Source organism: Schistocerca cancellata, chromosome 4 (assembly GCF_023864275.1).
Source record: "Schistocerca cancellata isolate TAMUIC-IGC-003103 chromosome 4, iqSchCanc2.1, whole genome shotgun sequence".
Classification (NCBI taxonomy): Eukaryota; Metazoa; Arthropoda; class Insecta; order Orthoptera; family Acrididae; genus Schistocerca; species Schistocerca cancellata.
In genome coordinates, this window is record NC_064629.1 from 471158144 (window position 1) to 471176905 (window position 18762).

The 18762-nt window shown below is 39.6% G+C and overlaps 1 protein-coding gene across 1 annotated transcript in view; it reads right to left on the reverse strand.

Annotated features, from left to right (window-relative positions):
• Positions 1–15087: 15087 nt before the first annotated feature.
• The window catches only part of LOC126185116 (formin-binding protein 4-like), a 198774-nt gene continuing 195099 nt past the window's right edge, over positions 15088–18762 (reverse strand). Inside the window, exons 11-12 of the mRNA XM_049927934.1 lie at positions 15532–15936; positions 15088–15415 (exon numbers count right to left, since the gene is read on the reverse strand). Of these exons, the coding sequence (XP_049783891.1) occupies positions 15287–15415; positions 15532–15936 (534 nt within the window). The 3' untranslated portion in view covers positions 15088–15286. The remainder of the gene's footprint in view (positions 15416–15531; positions 15937–18762) is intronic.

Consider the following 18762-nt stretch of genomic DNA (forward strand, 5'->3'; position numbering starts at 1 on the left):
AGTAGTACTGGAAGGAATTGGCACCACAAATCCTGCAGAGCTGTCCATAAGTCTGTAAGAGTACAAGGAGGTGGAGATCTCTTCTGAACAGCACACTGCAACGCATCTCAGATATGCTCAATAATGTTCATGTCTGGGGAGTTTGGTGGCCAGCAGAAGTGTTTAAACTCAGAAGTGTGTTCCTGGACACACTATGTAGCAATTCTGGACATGTCGGGTGTCGCATTGACCTGCTGGAATTGCCCAAGTCTGTTGGAATGAACAATGGACACGAATGGATTCAGGTGATCAGACAGGATGCTTGCGTACGTGTCACCTGTCAGAGTCGTATCTAGATGTATCAGGAGTCTCATATAACTCCAGCTGCACACATTCCACACCATCACAGACCCTCCACCAGCTTGAACAGTCCCCTGCTGAGATGCAGGGTCCACGGACTCATGACGTTGTCTCCATAACCACACACATCCATCCATTTGATACAATTTGGAACAAGACTCGAGTAACCAGGCAACATGTGTCCAGTCATCAACAATCCAAGTCGGTACTGACAGGCCTAGGTGAGGCAGAAAGCTTTGTGTTGTGCAGTCATCAAGGGTACATGAGTGGGCCTTCAGCTCCAAAAGCCCATATCAACAATGTTTCATTGAATGGTTTGCACACTGACACTTGTTGATGGCCCAGCACTGAAATCTGCAGCAATCTGTGGAAGGGTTGCACTTCTGGCACATTGAACTGTTCTCATCAGGATCTCTTTCCGCCCACAACGATGTTGGGGATTTGATGTTTTACCAGGTTCCTGATACTCATGATACACTCGTGAAATGATCATATGGGAAAATGCCCACTTCATCACTACCTTAGAGATACTGTATCCCATTGCTTGTATGCCGACTATAACACCACGTTTAAACTCACTTAAATCTTGATAACCTGCCATTGTAGGAGCAGTAACTGATCTAACAACTGTGCCAGACACTTGCTGTCTTATATAGGTGTTACTGACTGCAGTGCCATATTCTACCTATTTACATATCTCTGTATTTGAATACGCACGACTATACCAGTTTATTTGGCACTTCAGTGTAGATACCACCTACAGGAAAATTGAATAGGCCTTTGGAGAAAAGAGAAGCAGCTGTATGAGTGTCAAAAGCTCAGATGGCAAACCAGTCCGAACCAAAGAAGGGAAAGCTGAAAGGTGGAAAGAGTATATAGAGGAACTACACACATCGAAAAAAGTTCTGCATCACCTCAGTTCTGAGAGTTCTGGAACCTGTACAGAAGATTGGAATAGAGATCAACATAAACATTATTTCTACCCTTTTTATTGCTCATGAAACCCATACAGTGAGACCTTCAGAGGTGATGGGCCAGATTGCTGTACACACCTGTACTTCTAATACCCAGTAGCACATCCTCTTGCATTGATCCATGCCTGTATATATTATGGCATACTATCCACAAGTTCATCAAGGCACTGTTGGTCCAGATTGTCCCACTCCTCAACGGTGATTCGGTGTAGATCCCTCAGAGTGGTTGATGGGTCACATCGTTCCTAAACAGCCCTTTTCAATCTATTCCAGGCATGTTTGATACGGTTCATGTCTGGAGAACAGGCTGGCCACTCTAGTGGAGCAATGTTGCTATCCTGAAGGAACTCATTCACAAGATGTGCATGATGGGGGTGTGAATTGTCGTCCATGAAGACTAATGCCTTGTCAATATGCTGCCGATATGGTAGCACAATTGATCGGAGGATGGCATTCACGTATTGTACAGCCGTTACAGCGCCTTCCGTGAGCACCAGTGGCGTACGTCGGCCCCACATAATGCCACCCCAAAACAGCAGGGAACCTCCACCTTGCTGGACAATGTGTCTACGGTGTTCAGCCTGACTAGGTTGCCTCCAAACACATCTCCGACGATTGTCTGGTTGAAGGCATATGTCACATTCAACAGCGAAGAGAACGTGATGCCAATCCTGAGTGGTCCATGCGGCATGTTGTTGGGCCCATCTGTACCGCACTGCATGGTGGCGTGGTCGCAAAGGTGGACCTAGTCATTGACATCGGGAGTGAAGTTGCGCATCATGCAACTTATTGCGCACAGTTTGATTCATAACACGAAGTTCTGTGGCTGCACGAAAAGTATTATTCAACATGGTGACATCGCTGCCAGGGTTCCTCAAAGCCATAATCGGTAGTTAGCAGTCATCCACTGTAATAGTAGCCCTTGGGCAGCATGTGCGAGGCATGTCGTCGACAGTTTCTGTCTCTCTGTATCTCTTCCATGTTCGAACAACATCACTTTGGTTCACTCGAAGGCACCTCGTTGAGAGCTCTTCCTGGCACAAAGTAACAATGTGGATACTATCAAACTGCGGTATTTACCGTCTAGGCATGGTCAAACTATAGACAACATGAGCCATGTACCTCCTTCCTGGTGGAATGACTGGAACAGATTGGCTCTCTGACCCCCTCCATTTAATGGGCGCTTCTCATGCATGGTTGTTTACAGCTTTGGGCGGGTTTAGTGACATCTCTGAACAGTCAAAGGGACTGTGTCTGTGATACTATATCTACAGTCAATGTCTATCTTCTGGAGTTCTGCGAACCAGGGTGATGGAAAACTTTTTTTGATTTGTGTATGTTAGTTCCTGCAGCTGAAACCTTTTTTGATGTGTGTATATAAGGGAGATGAACTTGATGGCAATATTACAGAAATGGAAAGGTATAGGGATGAAGATGAGTTGGGAGGTACAATACTACACAAAGAATTCAGCAGAGCACTGAAAGAATTAAGTTGAAACCAGGCCATGAGAGTAGATGACATTAGGTCACAACTATTGATAGCCTTCGAAGAGCCAGCCATGACAAAACTCTTCCATCTAGTGTGCAAGATGTAAAAGACTGACGATATAGCCTTAGACTTCAAAGAGAATATAATAATTTCAATTCCAAGGAAAGTATGTGCTGAGAAGTGTGAATATTACCGAACTATCAGTTGCAAAATACTACAATGAATTATTTACGGAAGAATGGTAAAACTGGTAGAAGGCAATCTCGGGGAAGATCAGTCTGGATTCCAGAGAAATGTAGGAACACATGAGGCAATACTGATCCTACAATTTCTCTTAGAACATAGAATAAGGAAAGAAAAACCTACATTTATATCTTTTGTAGACTCGAATAAAGTTTTTGACAATGCTGACTTGTAAACTCCCTTTGAAATTCTGAAGGTGGCAGGGGTAAAATACAGGGAGGAAAAGGATTGTTACAACTTGTGCAGAAACTGGACGGCAGTTATAAGAGTGAAGGGGCATGAAAGGGAAGCAGTGAGTGAAAAGGAAGTGAGACAGAGTTATAGCCTATCCACACCATTATCTAATCAGTACATTGAACAAGCAGTAAAGGAAACCAAAGAAATTAATACCAGGTAACAATGTCTCTATCCTTCATAATGGCCACAATTCTAATAAGAAGAGAGTTTACAATTTTCTTCAGGAATACCATATTCAATTGGTGATTACACCCTGAATAGTTAATAAATTAAGGGGTTGCTGGCTGTCACGCTTCACCCACTGTTCCAAATAAACCGTGGAACTTTTTTATGGGATTAAAATCAGATGACTAACCAGGCCAATCAAGTTGGGATAAGGCACCTGAGTGTTCATCAAACCAAGAAGATATGTGTGTGTGTGTGTGTGTGTGTGTGTGTGTGTGTGTGTGTGTGTGCGCGCGCGCGCACAAACGTGTGAACACAGCTGTTATTACTTTTGAAGATGGGAGTCTCCACAGCAAAATCATCACTATACAGGGTGGTCCATCGATTGTGACCGGGACAAATATGTCATGAAATAAGCGTCAAACAAAAAAACTACAAAGAATGAAACTTGTCTACCTTGAAGGGCGAAACCAGATGGCGCTATGGTTGGCCCGCTAGATGGCGCTGCCATAGGTCAAACGGATATCAACTGCATTTTTTAAAATAGGAACCCCCATTTTTTATTACATATTCATGTAGTATGTAAAGAAATACGAATGTTTTAGTTGGACCACTTTTTTCGCTTTGTGATAGTTGACGCTGTAATAGTCACAAATGTATGGCTCACAATTTTAGAAGAACAGTTGGTAACAGGTAGATTTTTTAAATTAAAATTAGGTGCGTTTGAACATTTTATTTCGGTTATTCCAATGTGATACTTGTACCTTTGTGAACTTATAATTTTTTGGAACGCATGCTGTTACAGTGTGATTACCTGTAAATACCACATTAATGCAATAAATGCTCAAAATGATGTGCGTCAACCTCAATGCATTTGGCAATACGTGTAAGGACATTCCTCTCAACACCAAGTAGTTCGCTTTCCGTAATGTTCGCACATGCATTGGCAATGCGCTGACGGATGTTGTCAGGCATTTTCGGTGGATCACGATAGCAAATATCCTTCAACTTTTCCCACAGAAAGACATCCGGGGTCATCAGATCTGGTGAACGTGCGGGCCACGGTATGGTGCGACTACCAATCCACCTGTCATGAAATATGCTATTCAATACCGCTTCAACTGCACGCGAGCTATGCGCAGGATATCCATCATGTTGGAAGTACATCGCCATTCTGTCATGCAGTGAAACATCTTGCAGTAACATCAGTAGAACATTACGTAGGAAATCAGTATACATGGCACCGTTTCGATTGCCATAGATAAAATGGGGGCCAATTATCCTTCCTCCCATAACGCCGCACCATACATTAACTCGCCAAGGTCGCTGATATTCCACTTGTCGCAGCCATCGTGGATTTTCCGTTGCCCAATAGTGCATATTATGCCGGTTTACGTTACCGCTGTCCGTGAATGATGCTTTGTCGCTAAATAGTACGCGTGCAAAAAATCTGTCATTGTCCCGTAATTTCCCTTGTGCCCAGTGGCAGAACTGTACACGACATTCAAAGTCGTCGCCATGCAATTACTGGTGCATAGAAATATGGTACAGATGCAATTGATGTTGATGTAGCATTCTCAACACCGACATTTTTCAGATTCCCGATTCTCGCACCATTCGTCTGCTACTGATGCGCGGATTAGCCGCGACAGCAGCTAAAACACCTACTTGGGCATCATCATTTGTTGCAGGTCGTGGCTGACGTTTCACATGTGGCTGAACACTTCCTGTTTCCTTAAATAACGTAATTATCTGGCGAATGGTCTGGACACTTGGATGATGTCGTCCGGGATACCAAGCAGCATACATAGTACACACCCGTTGGGGATTTTGATCACAATAGCCACATATCAACACAATATCGACCTTTTCCGCAATTGGTAAACGGTCCATTTTAACATGGGTAATGTATCACGAAGCAAATACTGTCTGCACAGGTGGAATGTTTCGTGATACCACGTACTTATACGTCTGTGACTATTACAGCACCATGTATCACAAAGCAAAAAAAGTGGACCAACTAAAACATTCATATTTCTTTACATACTACACAAATACACTCCTGGAAATGGAAAAAAGAACACATTGACACCGGTGTGTCAGACCCTCCATACTTGCTCCGGACACTGCGAGAGGGCTGTACAAAGCAATGTTCACACGCACGGCACAGCGGACACACCAGGAACCGCGGTGTTGGCCGTCGAATGGCGCTAGCTGCGCAGCATTTGTGCACCGCCGCCGTCAGTGTCAGCCAGTTTGCCGTGGCATACGGAGCTCCATCGTAGTCTTTAACACTGGTCGCATGCCGCGACAGCGTGGACGTGAACCGTATGTGCAGTTGACGGACTTTGAGCGAGGGCGTATAGTGGGCATGCGGGAGGCCGGGTGGACGTACCGCCGAATTGCTCAACACGTGGGGCGTGAGGTCTCCACACTACATCGATGTTGTCGCCAGTGGTCGGCGGAAGGCGCACGTGCCCGTCGACCTGGGACCGGACCGCAGCGACGCACGGATGCACGCCAAGACCGTAGGATCCTACGCAGTGCCGTAGGGGACCGCACCGCCACTTCCCAGCAAATTAGGGACACTGTTGCTCCTGGGGTATCGGCGAGAACCATTCGCAACCGTCTCCATGAAGCTGGGCTACGGTCCCGCACACCGTTAGGCCGTCTTCCGCTCACGCCCCAACATTGTGCAGCCCGCCTCCAGTGGTGTCGCGACAGGCGTGAATGGAGGTACGAATGGAGACGTGTCGTCTTCAGCGATGAGAGTCGCTTCTGCCTTGGTGCCAATGATGGTCGTATGCGTGTTTGGCGCCGTGCAGGTGAGCGCCACAATCAGGACTGCATACGACCGAGGCACACAGGGCCAACACCCGGCATCATGGTGTGGGGAGCGATCTCCTACACTGGCCGTACACCACTGGTGATCGTCGACGGGACACTGAATAGTGCACGGTACATCCAAACCGTCATCGAACCCATCGTTCTACCATTCCTAGACCGGCAAGGGAACTTGCTGTTCCAACAGGACAATGCACGTCCGCATGTATCCCGTGCCACCCAACGTGCTCTAGAAGGTGTAAGTCAACTACCCTGGCCAGCAAGATCTCCGGATCTGTCCCCCATTGAGCATGTTTGGGACTGGATGAAGCGTCGTCTCACGCGGTCTGCACGTCCAGCACGAATGCTGGTCCAACTGAGGCGCCAGGTGGAAATGGCATGGGAAGCCGTTCCACAGGACTACATCCAGCATCTCTACGATCGTCTCCATGGGAGAATAGCAGCCTGCATTGCTGCGAAAGGTGGATATACACTGTACTAGTGCCGACATTGTGCATGCTCTGTTGCCTGTGTCTATGTGCCTGTGGTTTTGTCAGTGTGATCATGTGATGTATCTGACCCCAGGAATGTGTCAATAAAGTTTCCCCTTCCTGGGACAATGAATTCACGGTGTTCTTATTTCAATTTCCAGGAGTGTATGTAATAAAAAATTTGGGTTCCTAAAAAAAAAAAAGAGAACCAGTTGATATCCATTTGACCTATGGTGGCGCCATCTAGCGGGCCAACCATACCGCCATCTGGTTTCCCCCTTCAAGCTAGACGAGTTTCGTTCTTTGTAGTTTTTTAGTATGATGCTTATTTCGTGAGATATTTGGCCCGGTCACTAACAATGGACCACCCTGTATATCAATATATAGAAGAAACTGCAACACATATGTACCAAGAATGTTGAAATAAAAATTTTAGTTTGTATTCATAGCAACCTGAATGAGTAGGCCAAAGTCATGGTATAAAAATCATCAGAGAACCACCACCAACTACGCATCCCTCACACCGTGGGTTAAATGACTCACTGGAAAGTCACAACACTTGACTCACTGCCTGCTTTGAAAGTGGGCAAAATAGCAACTAGTTGGACCACACTACACAATTCCATTCAGCTACTGTCCAGTTTCTATGTTGTTTGACCCATAGAAACATGCAGCTTCATGTACTGCTGTAAGCAACAGCCTTTGCTGAGGTAGCAGACTGCAAATGTCCACTGCAATCAGTTCTCTTTGCGATGACCATTCAGAAGCTGGATGAGGTGGACCTGCATTTACTGGCCATATCAGTTCATGTTGTGGGGGGAACTTTCATTGACAAAATGTAACACTAGTCTCTGGTCCCTGTCGATTAGGATCTTTTTATGACCACTGTTCTTGTGCAGTGTTAAATGGCTGTGAGTTGTACACCATTCCTTGTATAGCTAACGCCTGGTACCTTTCTACCATGTTCCAAAGTGACCAATGTACTCTTTTAGAGGGTCACTAATATTTTATCAGGTGAGATTATTTTCACCTCATAAAACTGTAATAAAGGTTTAACTTGTGTACTTCATAGAACATATGAATAAATTTTTAAACATGAGATCACTATAACACTGCACTATCTGTCATACACCTACACTTATGTTAACACCTATCTGACTAATGCCCAATTCCACACTCCAGTATATATCAATAGCAACAACACACACTTGCATACTGATGATTATCATTCCTTCCAGGTGAAACACACCTTTCCTTACAGTCCCAGCATTCACTGCTATTGATACCTATTTGGAGGCACCACAGTGTTTCCACTCTTTTGTCTTTTTAAATTTATGTTATTTGTCTGTTTCACTTTTATATTCTGTGATTTTTATCGTCACCTTATCTACACTATGAATTCTTTTCTTGTAATTGCTCTTTCTTTCCTTTTTTTGGTTCTTTTACACTTTCTCTGTCATTATGTTTTCCCTTTTATGCTTCCAATTAAACCACAGTCTGTCACCTCTAATTTGTTGATATTCAGGTAATGTCTGTGTTTGCTGTTCATAACTGATTTCCCTCGCACCCCTACTATCATGCTATCACTTTGCTTGAAACCCTGTATCACTTCCCTACTTGCATCCTTGAGTAATTATATTTCACCTAAAAATTTAATCATTTTGGCTTGCTATCTGCTTCAAAAAGTGAGAATTTTTCTCATCTTATGTATACTTGTGCCAGTATAGTAAGTATAAGTTTTTTCTATGTTTATTTTCTACTAACTTTGGACTGGAGATCCTCACAAATAACTGTAAATAAAATAAAATTTATTTATACTAGGGTGATTCACATATTCTTGCTCATGTTATTGAAATATCGAAACATACATCAAAGTAAAATGTAAATAAAATTAATGCAAGTGTCTTGAATAAATTACGTTTTAATAACAATTTATTATTTTTAGAATCTGTAAAAAATGTTTTAGTACAAAATATATCTAATAAACAGGATGAACTAGTTACAACTATTCAGGCACTGTGTTCTTTGAAGTACTTGTATATACAATGGTACAAAAATTTAAAATGTTACAAAAATAGTGTGTCTGCAGAAAAACTTGAACATGAATTTTGGGTTCACAAATGGTACTTACTTTAATATATGAGCCCAAGTACCAGAGTAAGTGCTGAGACTTTCACATTAGAAAATATACAGAAAAATCATAAGATATTATTATTTTGCATCATCCATGTGTAGCAGAAGTTATGAGATCACACAGAAGCTAATAACACTTGCAGTGAGTAACACTGAATTGTGTACATAACATAGTGACATCCACACTGAAAAAAAAAATGTTTGTTTCTGGAAGCAAATGCAGTCTGCTAAAACAGGTTAAGTTATGGTACAAAATGACTAGCAATTTTTATGACACAAAGTTTATGGTAGTTTTTTAATGCCACAGAAAAGCAAAACTGAACTGAAATAAAAAAATTCTGAATTTTAATTTCATATTTAATATGAACTTTCCAAATTTTGCAACACTTGGTATAATTTCATGAACAATCTGTGGATGTTGCACCAATGTCACCATGTGAGAATTTCTTCCTTTTTAAAAATTTTAGTCACATTACTACTACAACATAATAGAAATTTATGTAAGATATAATTTTTGATTAACAGAAAAAACAATAAATACATTAAAATAAACTTCAAGTTTCATACTAATCAATATCAAATTTGACTGTTATCTAATTGAGAAAGAAAAGATACAATTAAACTTACTGCATCATCTCTGACATGTTTCACAAATTTCCCAGGAAGTTGATTTATTTAAAAATATCATAGTTAATTGCAGCAATGTTCTGATGTAACTGAATACTGAAACAACAGAAAAATCTGACTCTGGAGAAGAAAATGGACTTCAATTGTAATATAACATCATAGTTAGTTACAGCAATGTTCTGATGTAACTGAATAGTGAAACAACAGAAAAATCTGACTTTGGAGAGGAAAATGGACTTCAATTGTAAAATATACCAATACAAAATGATTTCCAAAGTTGCTTCCAATCACATCATTAAAATATGTCCATACATTGCACTATGTAACATATCAGAAAGTTTGTAACCATTCAGTACTAATACCGTAGCATTGTTTTTATTACACACTGTGAACTGGATGCAGCTATGATAGCGAAATCATTAATAATCATTGAAAGTTTTGCAATTTTGAATGCTTCAATAAAAAAGTATCTGGTAAATTATAGGAATTGCAATATTATGCTGCCACTGTTGCTACTAGTTTACTCAGCTATAGTAAATAAAATTTATTTACAGTGAAACTGTATTGCTACAGATTACACAGTGTAGGAGCTTTAGGTATGCAACTTCAAATCACTGCAGAAATTGTTGCTATAAACCTTCTCTGAAAATGCAATAGTAGATCTTTCCCTTCTTCCCTCCAAAGGTAGGGTGGTTTTCTGCTACCCAGGGTTCTGAGTGTGTTGATCCTCTCGCCAACCTCCCCAAACTATCTCCTCTATTCTGTTCTGTTTTCAGAAAGCTGGGATTAGTGATTACTTATTTTCAAATGTGTCTACTGATTATAGAGTGAGTTACATTTCCTGAAGTTAAGTGCAGGCCAGCCTATATTCTCTCTTTATAGATGTAATAAATTTCTGAATGTATTTTTCCTTTTTATATGATTAAGTAGGTTCTCTGTGCCCTTTATACAATCTCCAAACATTGTATTCCAGTAGAAGACCACAGGCCACATAGATAATTATGTGGATTGATAAATTATAGTTTAGATAAGTTCAATCATTAACAATTATTTTGCAGATAAACATGTTACTTATCAAAAAGCATATTAGGAAGCTGAATAACCACATATCTAAAAATGAAAATCAAGGAATTTCTTTTGTGCAAGTCTACCTATCGCCTTTCATGGGCAAAGGTCCCGAGTTCGAGTCTCGGTCTGGCACACAGTTGTAATCTGCCAGGAAGTTTCATATCAGCACACACTCCACTGCAGAGTGAAAATTTCATTCTGGAAACATCCCCCAGGCTGTGGCAAATCCATGTCTCCGCAATATCCTTTCTTTCAGGAGTGCTAGTTCTGCAAGGTTTGCAGAAGAGCTTCTGTGAAGTTTGGAAGGTAGGAGACGAGATGCTGGCAGAAGTGATGCTGTGAGGACAGGTCGTGAGTCGTGCTCAGGTAGCTCAGTCGGTAGAGCACTATCCGCGAAAGGCAAAGGTCTCGAGTTTGAGTTTTGGTCTGGCACACAGTTTTAATCAGCCAGAAAGTTTCATAACTCAGAGATATTTAGGTCACTGTGCCCCTCTAATGTATGTAAACATTATTGTAAATTTGGCCGATGTGAGCTCTTACACCAATCTGTCTCCCTAAAACACAGTTACACGCACCTGCTCTTTGATGAAAACAGAAAAACCGCACATGTAATACATAAAAATAGGCTTAAAATTGAGGTTGTTTCCATAACCACCTCTTAACATCTTTGGTATCTTCCTTATACCCATTGTCACTTACATAATGACACTGTTTCATTTTAAGACGGTTTTTATTAGTATATAATATGAGTCACAGTAACAGCTGTGATGCAATATGTCATACATACCACCTGAAAATTAAGTGATACCAATCTGAAAGCAATTGTGGAGAGTAAGACTACACCAATGAAAGTGGAGGTGGTTATTGAAGCAATCACAGTTTTAATCCCAGTTATCACTGATGTGGTACCTGCAGGAATAAAATGATAATGGAAGCAATTCACAATGAACAAATATACAAATGAGATGAAATTTTTTACACATTAGTGTGGCAGCAACTTACACTAACAGCAGACTCAGAAAGAAGCCCTAATTGGTTTTAACAAAATGAAGACATCAAATGTCTAGCAGATAAATGATTTTATGGAAACGAATTGACAGTGAATCTGCCAAAAAGTAACCTGTATTTTTCCCCACAGAAGATATGAATGGTTACATAATATTAGCAGAGGGGCAGGAATAACAACTCCACAGTGTGCAGTATACTGAGTGCACAAACAGAGGAGCATATTTTAAATACAAAGACAACTGGCAGCCTTTGGTAATACTTTTTAAAATCATAACATAAACTCTTCTAAATCATGATAAATGTAAAAAATGTGTGACACAGCCACATCTTCACAATTGGTGCTATTTACATGGCTTACATCACTTTTATTTTATGTAAAACTCAACCCATAAACACAATTAGCAACACAGACTACCAATCAACACAAACACTAGTGTCCACAATCTCTAATTAAATGAACAGTGTGTGCAATTGCAAGGAAAAATAGGATTTCAAAGAGAGTCTTCAGTAGCCTTCACAAATTATGTACCTAGAAGCACTGATAACAACAAATAAAATGTGAGGTTGCTCTGGCTATCCCTCTGAAGTACAGAATTATACATCCACAAAATGACATTATCATCATCTTTCACTATTTCAAGGTAGGCAATTTTAAGCCCTCATCTGCAGCCACATCAGCATCACTGTCTGACACACAAAGAATCTTGTGTTTGATCATCTGTACTTTCAAGTCATGTCTATGTGAGAGGTTTGGAACAGAGTGATGACAACCAAGCAGACATCTGAAGGAAAAGTAGTGACTAGTACGCTGAGCACAAGTTCGCTATATTCCTTCTACAGATAATATTACATCTGTAAATTTATCCTGAGTTACTGGTTTATTAAAACAAAGAAAAAGACTCAGAATATAGTGAACACAAATTGCAAAAGCTACATATAGTAGGTAAAATGAAAGCCGCAGCTATTCATGGATGATAAATCCTTGACATTCAAATGCCAATTAATTTCAGTTAGAAAGAATGATAATGGCATAAAGTTTTGAAAACAGTATGAGTACACAGACTTCAGAACTTCCTTGTCGAGATTAAGCAAAACAGACGGGAAAGAGTGCTTAGCTACACAATTAAAATAAATAAATAAGTAAATCACAGTAATCACAACAGCATACAAATAATGTTTATGATACAATATCCACCTCCTTAGCTGAGTGGTCTGCACATCTGACTGCCACACAGTGGGCATATGTTGGATTTCTGGTCAGGTCGGAGATTTTCTCAATTCGGGGAATGGATGTTGGCTCATACTTATCATCATTTCATCATCATCAACATGCAAGTCGTCCAGCGTGGCATCAACTGAAACAATTTGCAACTCGGCGGCTGAACTTCCCCACGTGGGGACTCCTGGCCATCAGTGCCATTTACGAGACAACAATACTAAAAAAGGTCACGGAACAGGAAGTATGAAATCTATAAATGAAAATAGGTATAGAGTTTCTACAGCTTGAATGAAACTTTTGGCCACAAAAAGTATCGCTGTTATGGCATAAAAACCATAATCATTATCTATGTAAGGATATTATAGAAAACTGCCCTTTCTGGAATCAATATTATAATGTATGACAAATATTGCTTGAGAGGGCTTGAAGTTCATGACTGTACATGAAAACATTTACAACACAATGTTCTGTATAACAAAATTTTTGCACTGACAACACTGTACTTCTAGAAACAATTTTTTAAATCAAACAGAAGTGTATCATTGTATCAAAAAGATATCTGTAATGGAGCTCTGGAGCACATAACAAAATATGAGAGTTCTATCATGGGGATTGAACAGGATGTGGGCAAGACAGAACTAAATGTGGATATTGTGACTGTTATAGTATGCATTATATACAACACTAATGAAACACCAATAAAATATCAATAAAGGTGTGCCAGAATATATATTATATGTGAACTGTTGCCAGTCTACTGTTGTCAAACCATTTTTACACTCTGAATTTTCATAACGCATCCATTGTAGCCCAAAGAAAACTGAATAAAGGAATTATAAATTTGGAAAACTCTCATGGAATACAATGGTAATCTCTACAAGATAAAGGAAACGAGACCTATTACACCATGTAAAACACTACTACTGTTGCGCAAATGAAGAATTCCCCCCCTCCCATCCCTATCTTTGCCTCGATCACATGAAGTCAAGTTACACGTCAAATTCTTACCATAAAGAAGATAAAGTTCATCACAGGATTTATTAATTACATAATTGATTTTCTATCAAGACTAAGTATGTAAAATGTGGAATTTGTGACGAAATCTAAAGATATTTTTGTCTCATTATTCAATGAATGGAGATGAAAACTATGCAGAGACTTGTGAAGAATTAAAGAAAAAGTTCAACAAAAATGGGCATTACTTTTGCTGTTTACATTTGAAATACCCACAGTTATTAGATAAAAGTAGTCTGTGATACTTCAATTTGCAGTTAACATTTCTGTGGATGTATCCCTATGTCATAGAATGTGTTCTATTTGACTGTTAGAGATGAGTTGCCTGATAAGAAAACATAATGCTGTCATACAGTGTTTTACACCAGCACTGAAGCAGTAAGTATAATACCATCTGAGGAGTACATCTCCAGCTGAAAAATGGCATACTAGATCAATGGTAATCAAGAAAGTCTGGGATTATTTAACCTCCCATCAGCAATAAGTTTATTAGAGATGGAGTAAAAGCCTAGATAAAGAATAAGAGCAGGGGGAGAGCACAAGGATGGGAATGGATAATTACAATATACTTTTCAAAGGAAATATCACAGTGCTCACCTGAAGCGATTTATGAAAAATCACAGAATACCTAAATCTGACTGCCCAGATGACATTTTAATGTCACTTCTCATAAACTTCGAATCTAGATCCTTAACCACTATGAGACACTGCTAGGTGGGTGTTCAGAAGGCCTGTCAGTACAGCCCACAACACATTTTGTATTTACAGAGTGGTTAAAAATATGAGAGAACTGCAAAAGTGTACCCTACATTAAAGAAGAATGAATGGCTAAGTGTGAAATTTTCCAAAGTATGAATCTACTTTCTTTAAAAAAATCTTTGAACTGACATTTAAGACATTATTTTCAAATAAAGAAAAACAACAACAAAGTACAACTTAGTAATTGTTCATGACATCAGGAGAAATCTTGTACTGAAGGTTCATTATCTGTAGGATATCTCACTTGGTGACGACATATGGGCACATAATTACACAGTACGCTGATAAAATCTTGGCATGTGCAGCACCTTTCTGATGACAATACCATCTATTCATTCTTTTGTCAAACACTGCATAGCTTCATTCAAACACTCATTTATAATTACCCTTCTTGTTTTTATTATAATAAAGTAACAAATAAATCTTAAGAAAATGCTGTATGGTACAGTCAATAATACAACCTGAGTAACTAACAGACAAGTAAAATATCACAGTATATTATTTTTTAAAAATAAATTTACTTGGGTATCAAATTGTCTCAGAAAATTTTCACATCAAATGAAAACAGTTTGATATTTAAGCAAATTGGCACAGTTTGTAACAATATATAACAATTCAGTTATTTGCCAATTTTGTTATAAATGCTCCCTGCTTAACATTTTAGTAGTCCATGACAAAATTAGGCACAGAACATCTGCTATTTATCTTTGAGTTCATCACCGAGCTTTTTATAGTCTCTTCTAACTTCCTCCTGAAGTTTCTGCCATTTAGCCACTAGTGACGACACATCTTTCTTCTTTAGTGACAATCCTGGTGCTAATTTTGGCTAGACAGAAGATGAGAGAAATAAAAAATATTACATTTATGCATTGCAAAATATAGTGGTTTTATATGTAGTCTGCAGTTCCAGGTTAACAAACAGTAAACCAGAGACTAATTTACCTTCTTCTTCTTTCGTACTTCTCCTACAGGTGCCTCTGACGTTTTTCCTTCAATGTGGGCAGATACTTTTTGATATGCTGTGCTACCAGTAAGACCACCAACATTGCTATTAGCACTAGAACTTGGTTCTATTGTGGAAGGGGCTATCATTGATTCCTTTTCAGTCTCACTGGCTGCACCTGTATGCTCACCCATTTGGTGTTTTTCAGACGATGCTGTAACTGCTGTTTGTTCAAGAGATGCCAGGTCTGAATAGAATGAATCAATTTCTGCATGTAGAGAAGTCTTTTCTGGTGGTTTCTCAATGACATGTGCTGCTGGAACCACAGGATCTGCTACATATGGCATTGGTCCATATTCAACAACAGCATTTAAAGGGCATATGAGAGGAAGACCACCACCATGCTGTAACACAATCATTACTATTCAGTTAATGTTATAACACAGTGTACTGCAGTAAATAATGATCACTACAGATTAGATGTATAGATTCTAATCAACTAAAAATGCAGACACAAGAAATGTTAAAACAGAGTATCAATTGTGTAGAAAAATCCAGCAAAATAAGGATTCCTTTCAGAAACAGTGGTATGTTTGTCATTATACATGTAATATACTCTAGAAGCACATGAGGAGCAGTCAAATGAAAACCAAACAATCACCACAACACGACCATGGAATGGTTCCATTCGAAAGTAATCACCAGATGCATTAAGACATTTATCTTCCTGGGAGACAATTAATCTCATGCTTCAACACATGCAATACTTTACAAGAGTACAAGCTGATAAACTTGGCACTGCCACAGTATTTACTTATTCCAATCATCTACTCATCCATCTCCTCCTCCCCATTCTCACTGTCCATCCCTCTGTCTCTGTGCATCTCCTCCTCCTCCTCCTCTTCCTCTCCTCTCTCCGTCCATCTCCTGCCCCCCCCCCCCCCCTCTTTGTCTGTCCATCTCCTGTCCCCTCACCCTGCCTGCCCATCTCCTCAACCCCTATCTCTGTCCACCTCTTCCTCACCCCTTCTCTGTTCATCACCCCATTATCATCCTCATCCTCACAATATTTCTGCAGATGCGACAAATATTGCACATACACAAATATGCCTGATCGTTTGCTATTTTACACCATATGAATCCAGAGATGATGATAAATTTATCTGTGGTTTTCATCCATGTGGACTAATCTTAAGTACCGAAACATGTTGACAAAATTATTGGCCCATTACAGTGTTCATTCTTATGATCTGCTTGACACAATGAACGGCACAAATAACAGAAAAATTGCACTTCATGCTTTTAAAAGCATTCCATGTCAACTAAATACATGAAATAAATACTAACAGGTCATTTTCAAACTTTTTTCACATCACCTCTTCTCATCTACATCCCCACCCCTAGTGATAGTGGTGAACCTTAGTCCCACAGTATCTTTATACAAATAATAAGTCGTGCAATTTAATAAATTTGTTTGACCTTGCCCTGTGTGTTCCTGAGTTACCTTTCGTCTTCTTGTGGGAACACTTCATTGGCCTTGATCAACATGTGTCCCTGTTGACGACTAATCTACCTCTAACCACAAGCCTGCTGATGGCTAGTCTACCTGTAGCTGTCAGCAGAGACATATCTTCTGACATTGCACTATGTGAAATGTATGTTGCTACCTACTTATTATATCTCTTTGATGTACTTATTGCATACATAATGTTGTGGGTAGCATAATGGCTTTCTGTAGGTTAGATTGTAAAACACAGTTATGACAAAATGTCTAACTCTAAAGGTCAATGTAAACACTATTGCCTTGTACTAAGTGATCAAAAGATGACAGTTTAATTTATTGAAACTAGTTATCTACGTACAAATAATTGTGATCAAGATTAATGAAGTGTTCCCACAAGAAGGTTACACAACTGATAACTACTGATCATTTCCTCCAGAACTGACAGTGTCAGGTCATTGTAAAATATCATGCCTGATGTGTCAGTTTTACTGCATGAAGAACGAAAATGTAGAAAGCAATAAACTTTTTTCCTTTCATCTTCCTGTGAAGGGTGTCAACAAGAAAAGTTTTAAAAAGTTTGAAATTATGTGTAAAGTATATAACAAGGTGCTCTTATTCTCAAATTCTGGATGAATATTGTCTGGGTATTTGTGCAAGGTGCACCCTTACCCTCACCCTCACTCCTGCCCTCTTCATTTTCAGATGGTTCTTACATCCACAGGGCTTCTTTCCAGACACCAAGTAATGTGTGTATCAAGTTTGGTTGACATCAATCCAGTAGTTTAGGACATGTTGAACATATGTCAGACATTTGTGTAAGATATAGAGATAACACAAAATAAAATATAGACAGGGGTAAGTGGACAAGACTTCTTAAACAAGCTAAAAACTTTGGTCCTCTGTAAAATTACTCAATGGAACAAATTCATCTGTCTCAATTCTCATCACGTATTGCGGCACTGAAACTGAAAATGATATAATTTGGGCATAGATACTGTAGTCTGTCTTTGAAAATTGCTACACCAAAAATGATCACAAGTCATTTCCAACATCTGACCTCTGTATGGACACAAAAATGTCAGATACAGAAATAGGGAAGAGCGGAACTGAAACGGAGCTTCAGTCGTCTGATAGAGGAAAGTCGGTTATATTCTATATTGAATAAGCAGAGGAACTAGTTCCCCTTCTAGTATTAGCTTATCATCGGTCACAAGAGTAACAGAGCCTGCCATGTGGCTGAAAAAGGTGCAGGTCATTCCAATCTATGCGAATGGTTGCAAGATCAATGTGCAAAGGTATAAAACTGTCTCACTAATACCAATTTTTTATAGAATTATTAAACGTATATTGTGCTCATGTATGATGATTTTCCTGGAGACCAAACAACTCCTATGTCACAACCAAAACTCTTCTTGCTAGCACTGACTGTTCTATGCTTGCTCATGAGACCCTCAAATTGCAGTTGTGTGTCATGGTTTCCACAAAGCCTTTTATACAGCTGTGCGCCATAACATAGTAAAAAAATATGTCCATACGGAATATACATAAGTCGTTTGATTGAACACTTCATAAAATACAGAACTTGGCATGTTGTCCTTAATGGGGAGGCTTGTCAAAAGTGTAGGTAGCATCCAGTATACCTCAAGTTAGTGTGGCAGAGCATTTTTTTAAGAATTTTAGAGAGACTTTTAAAAAACAGCACAAGGTGTAAAATCAGCAACTGACT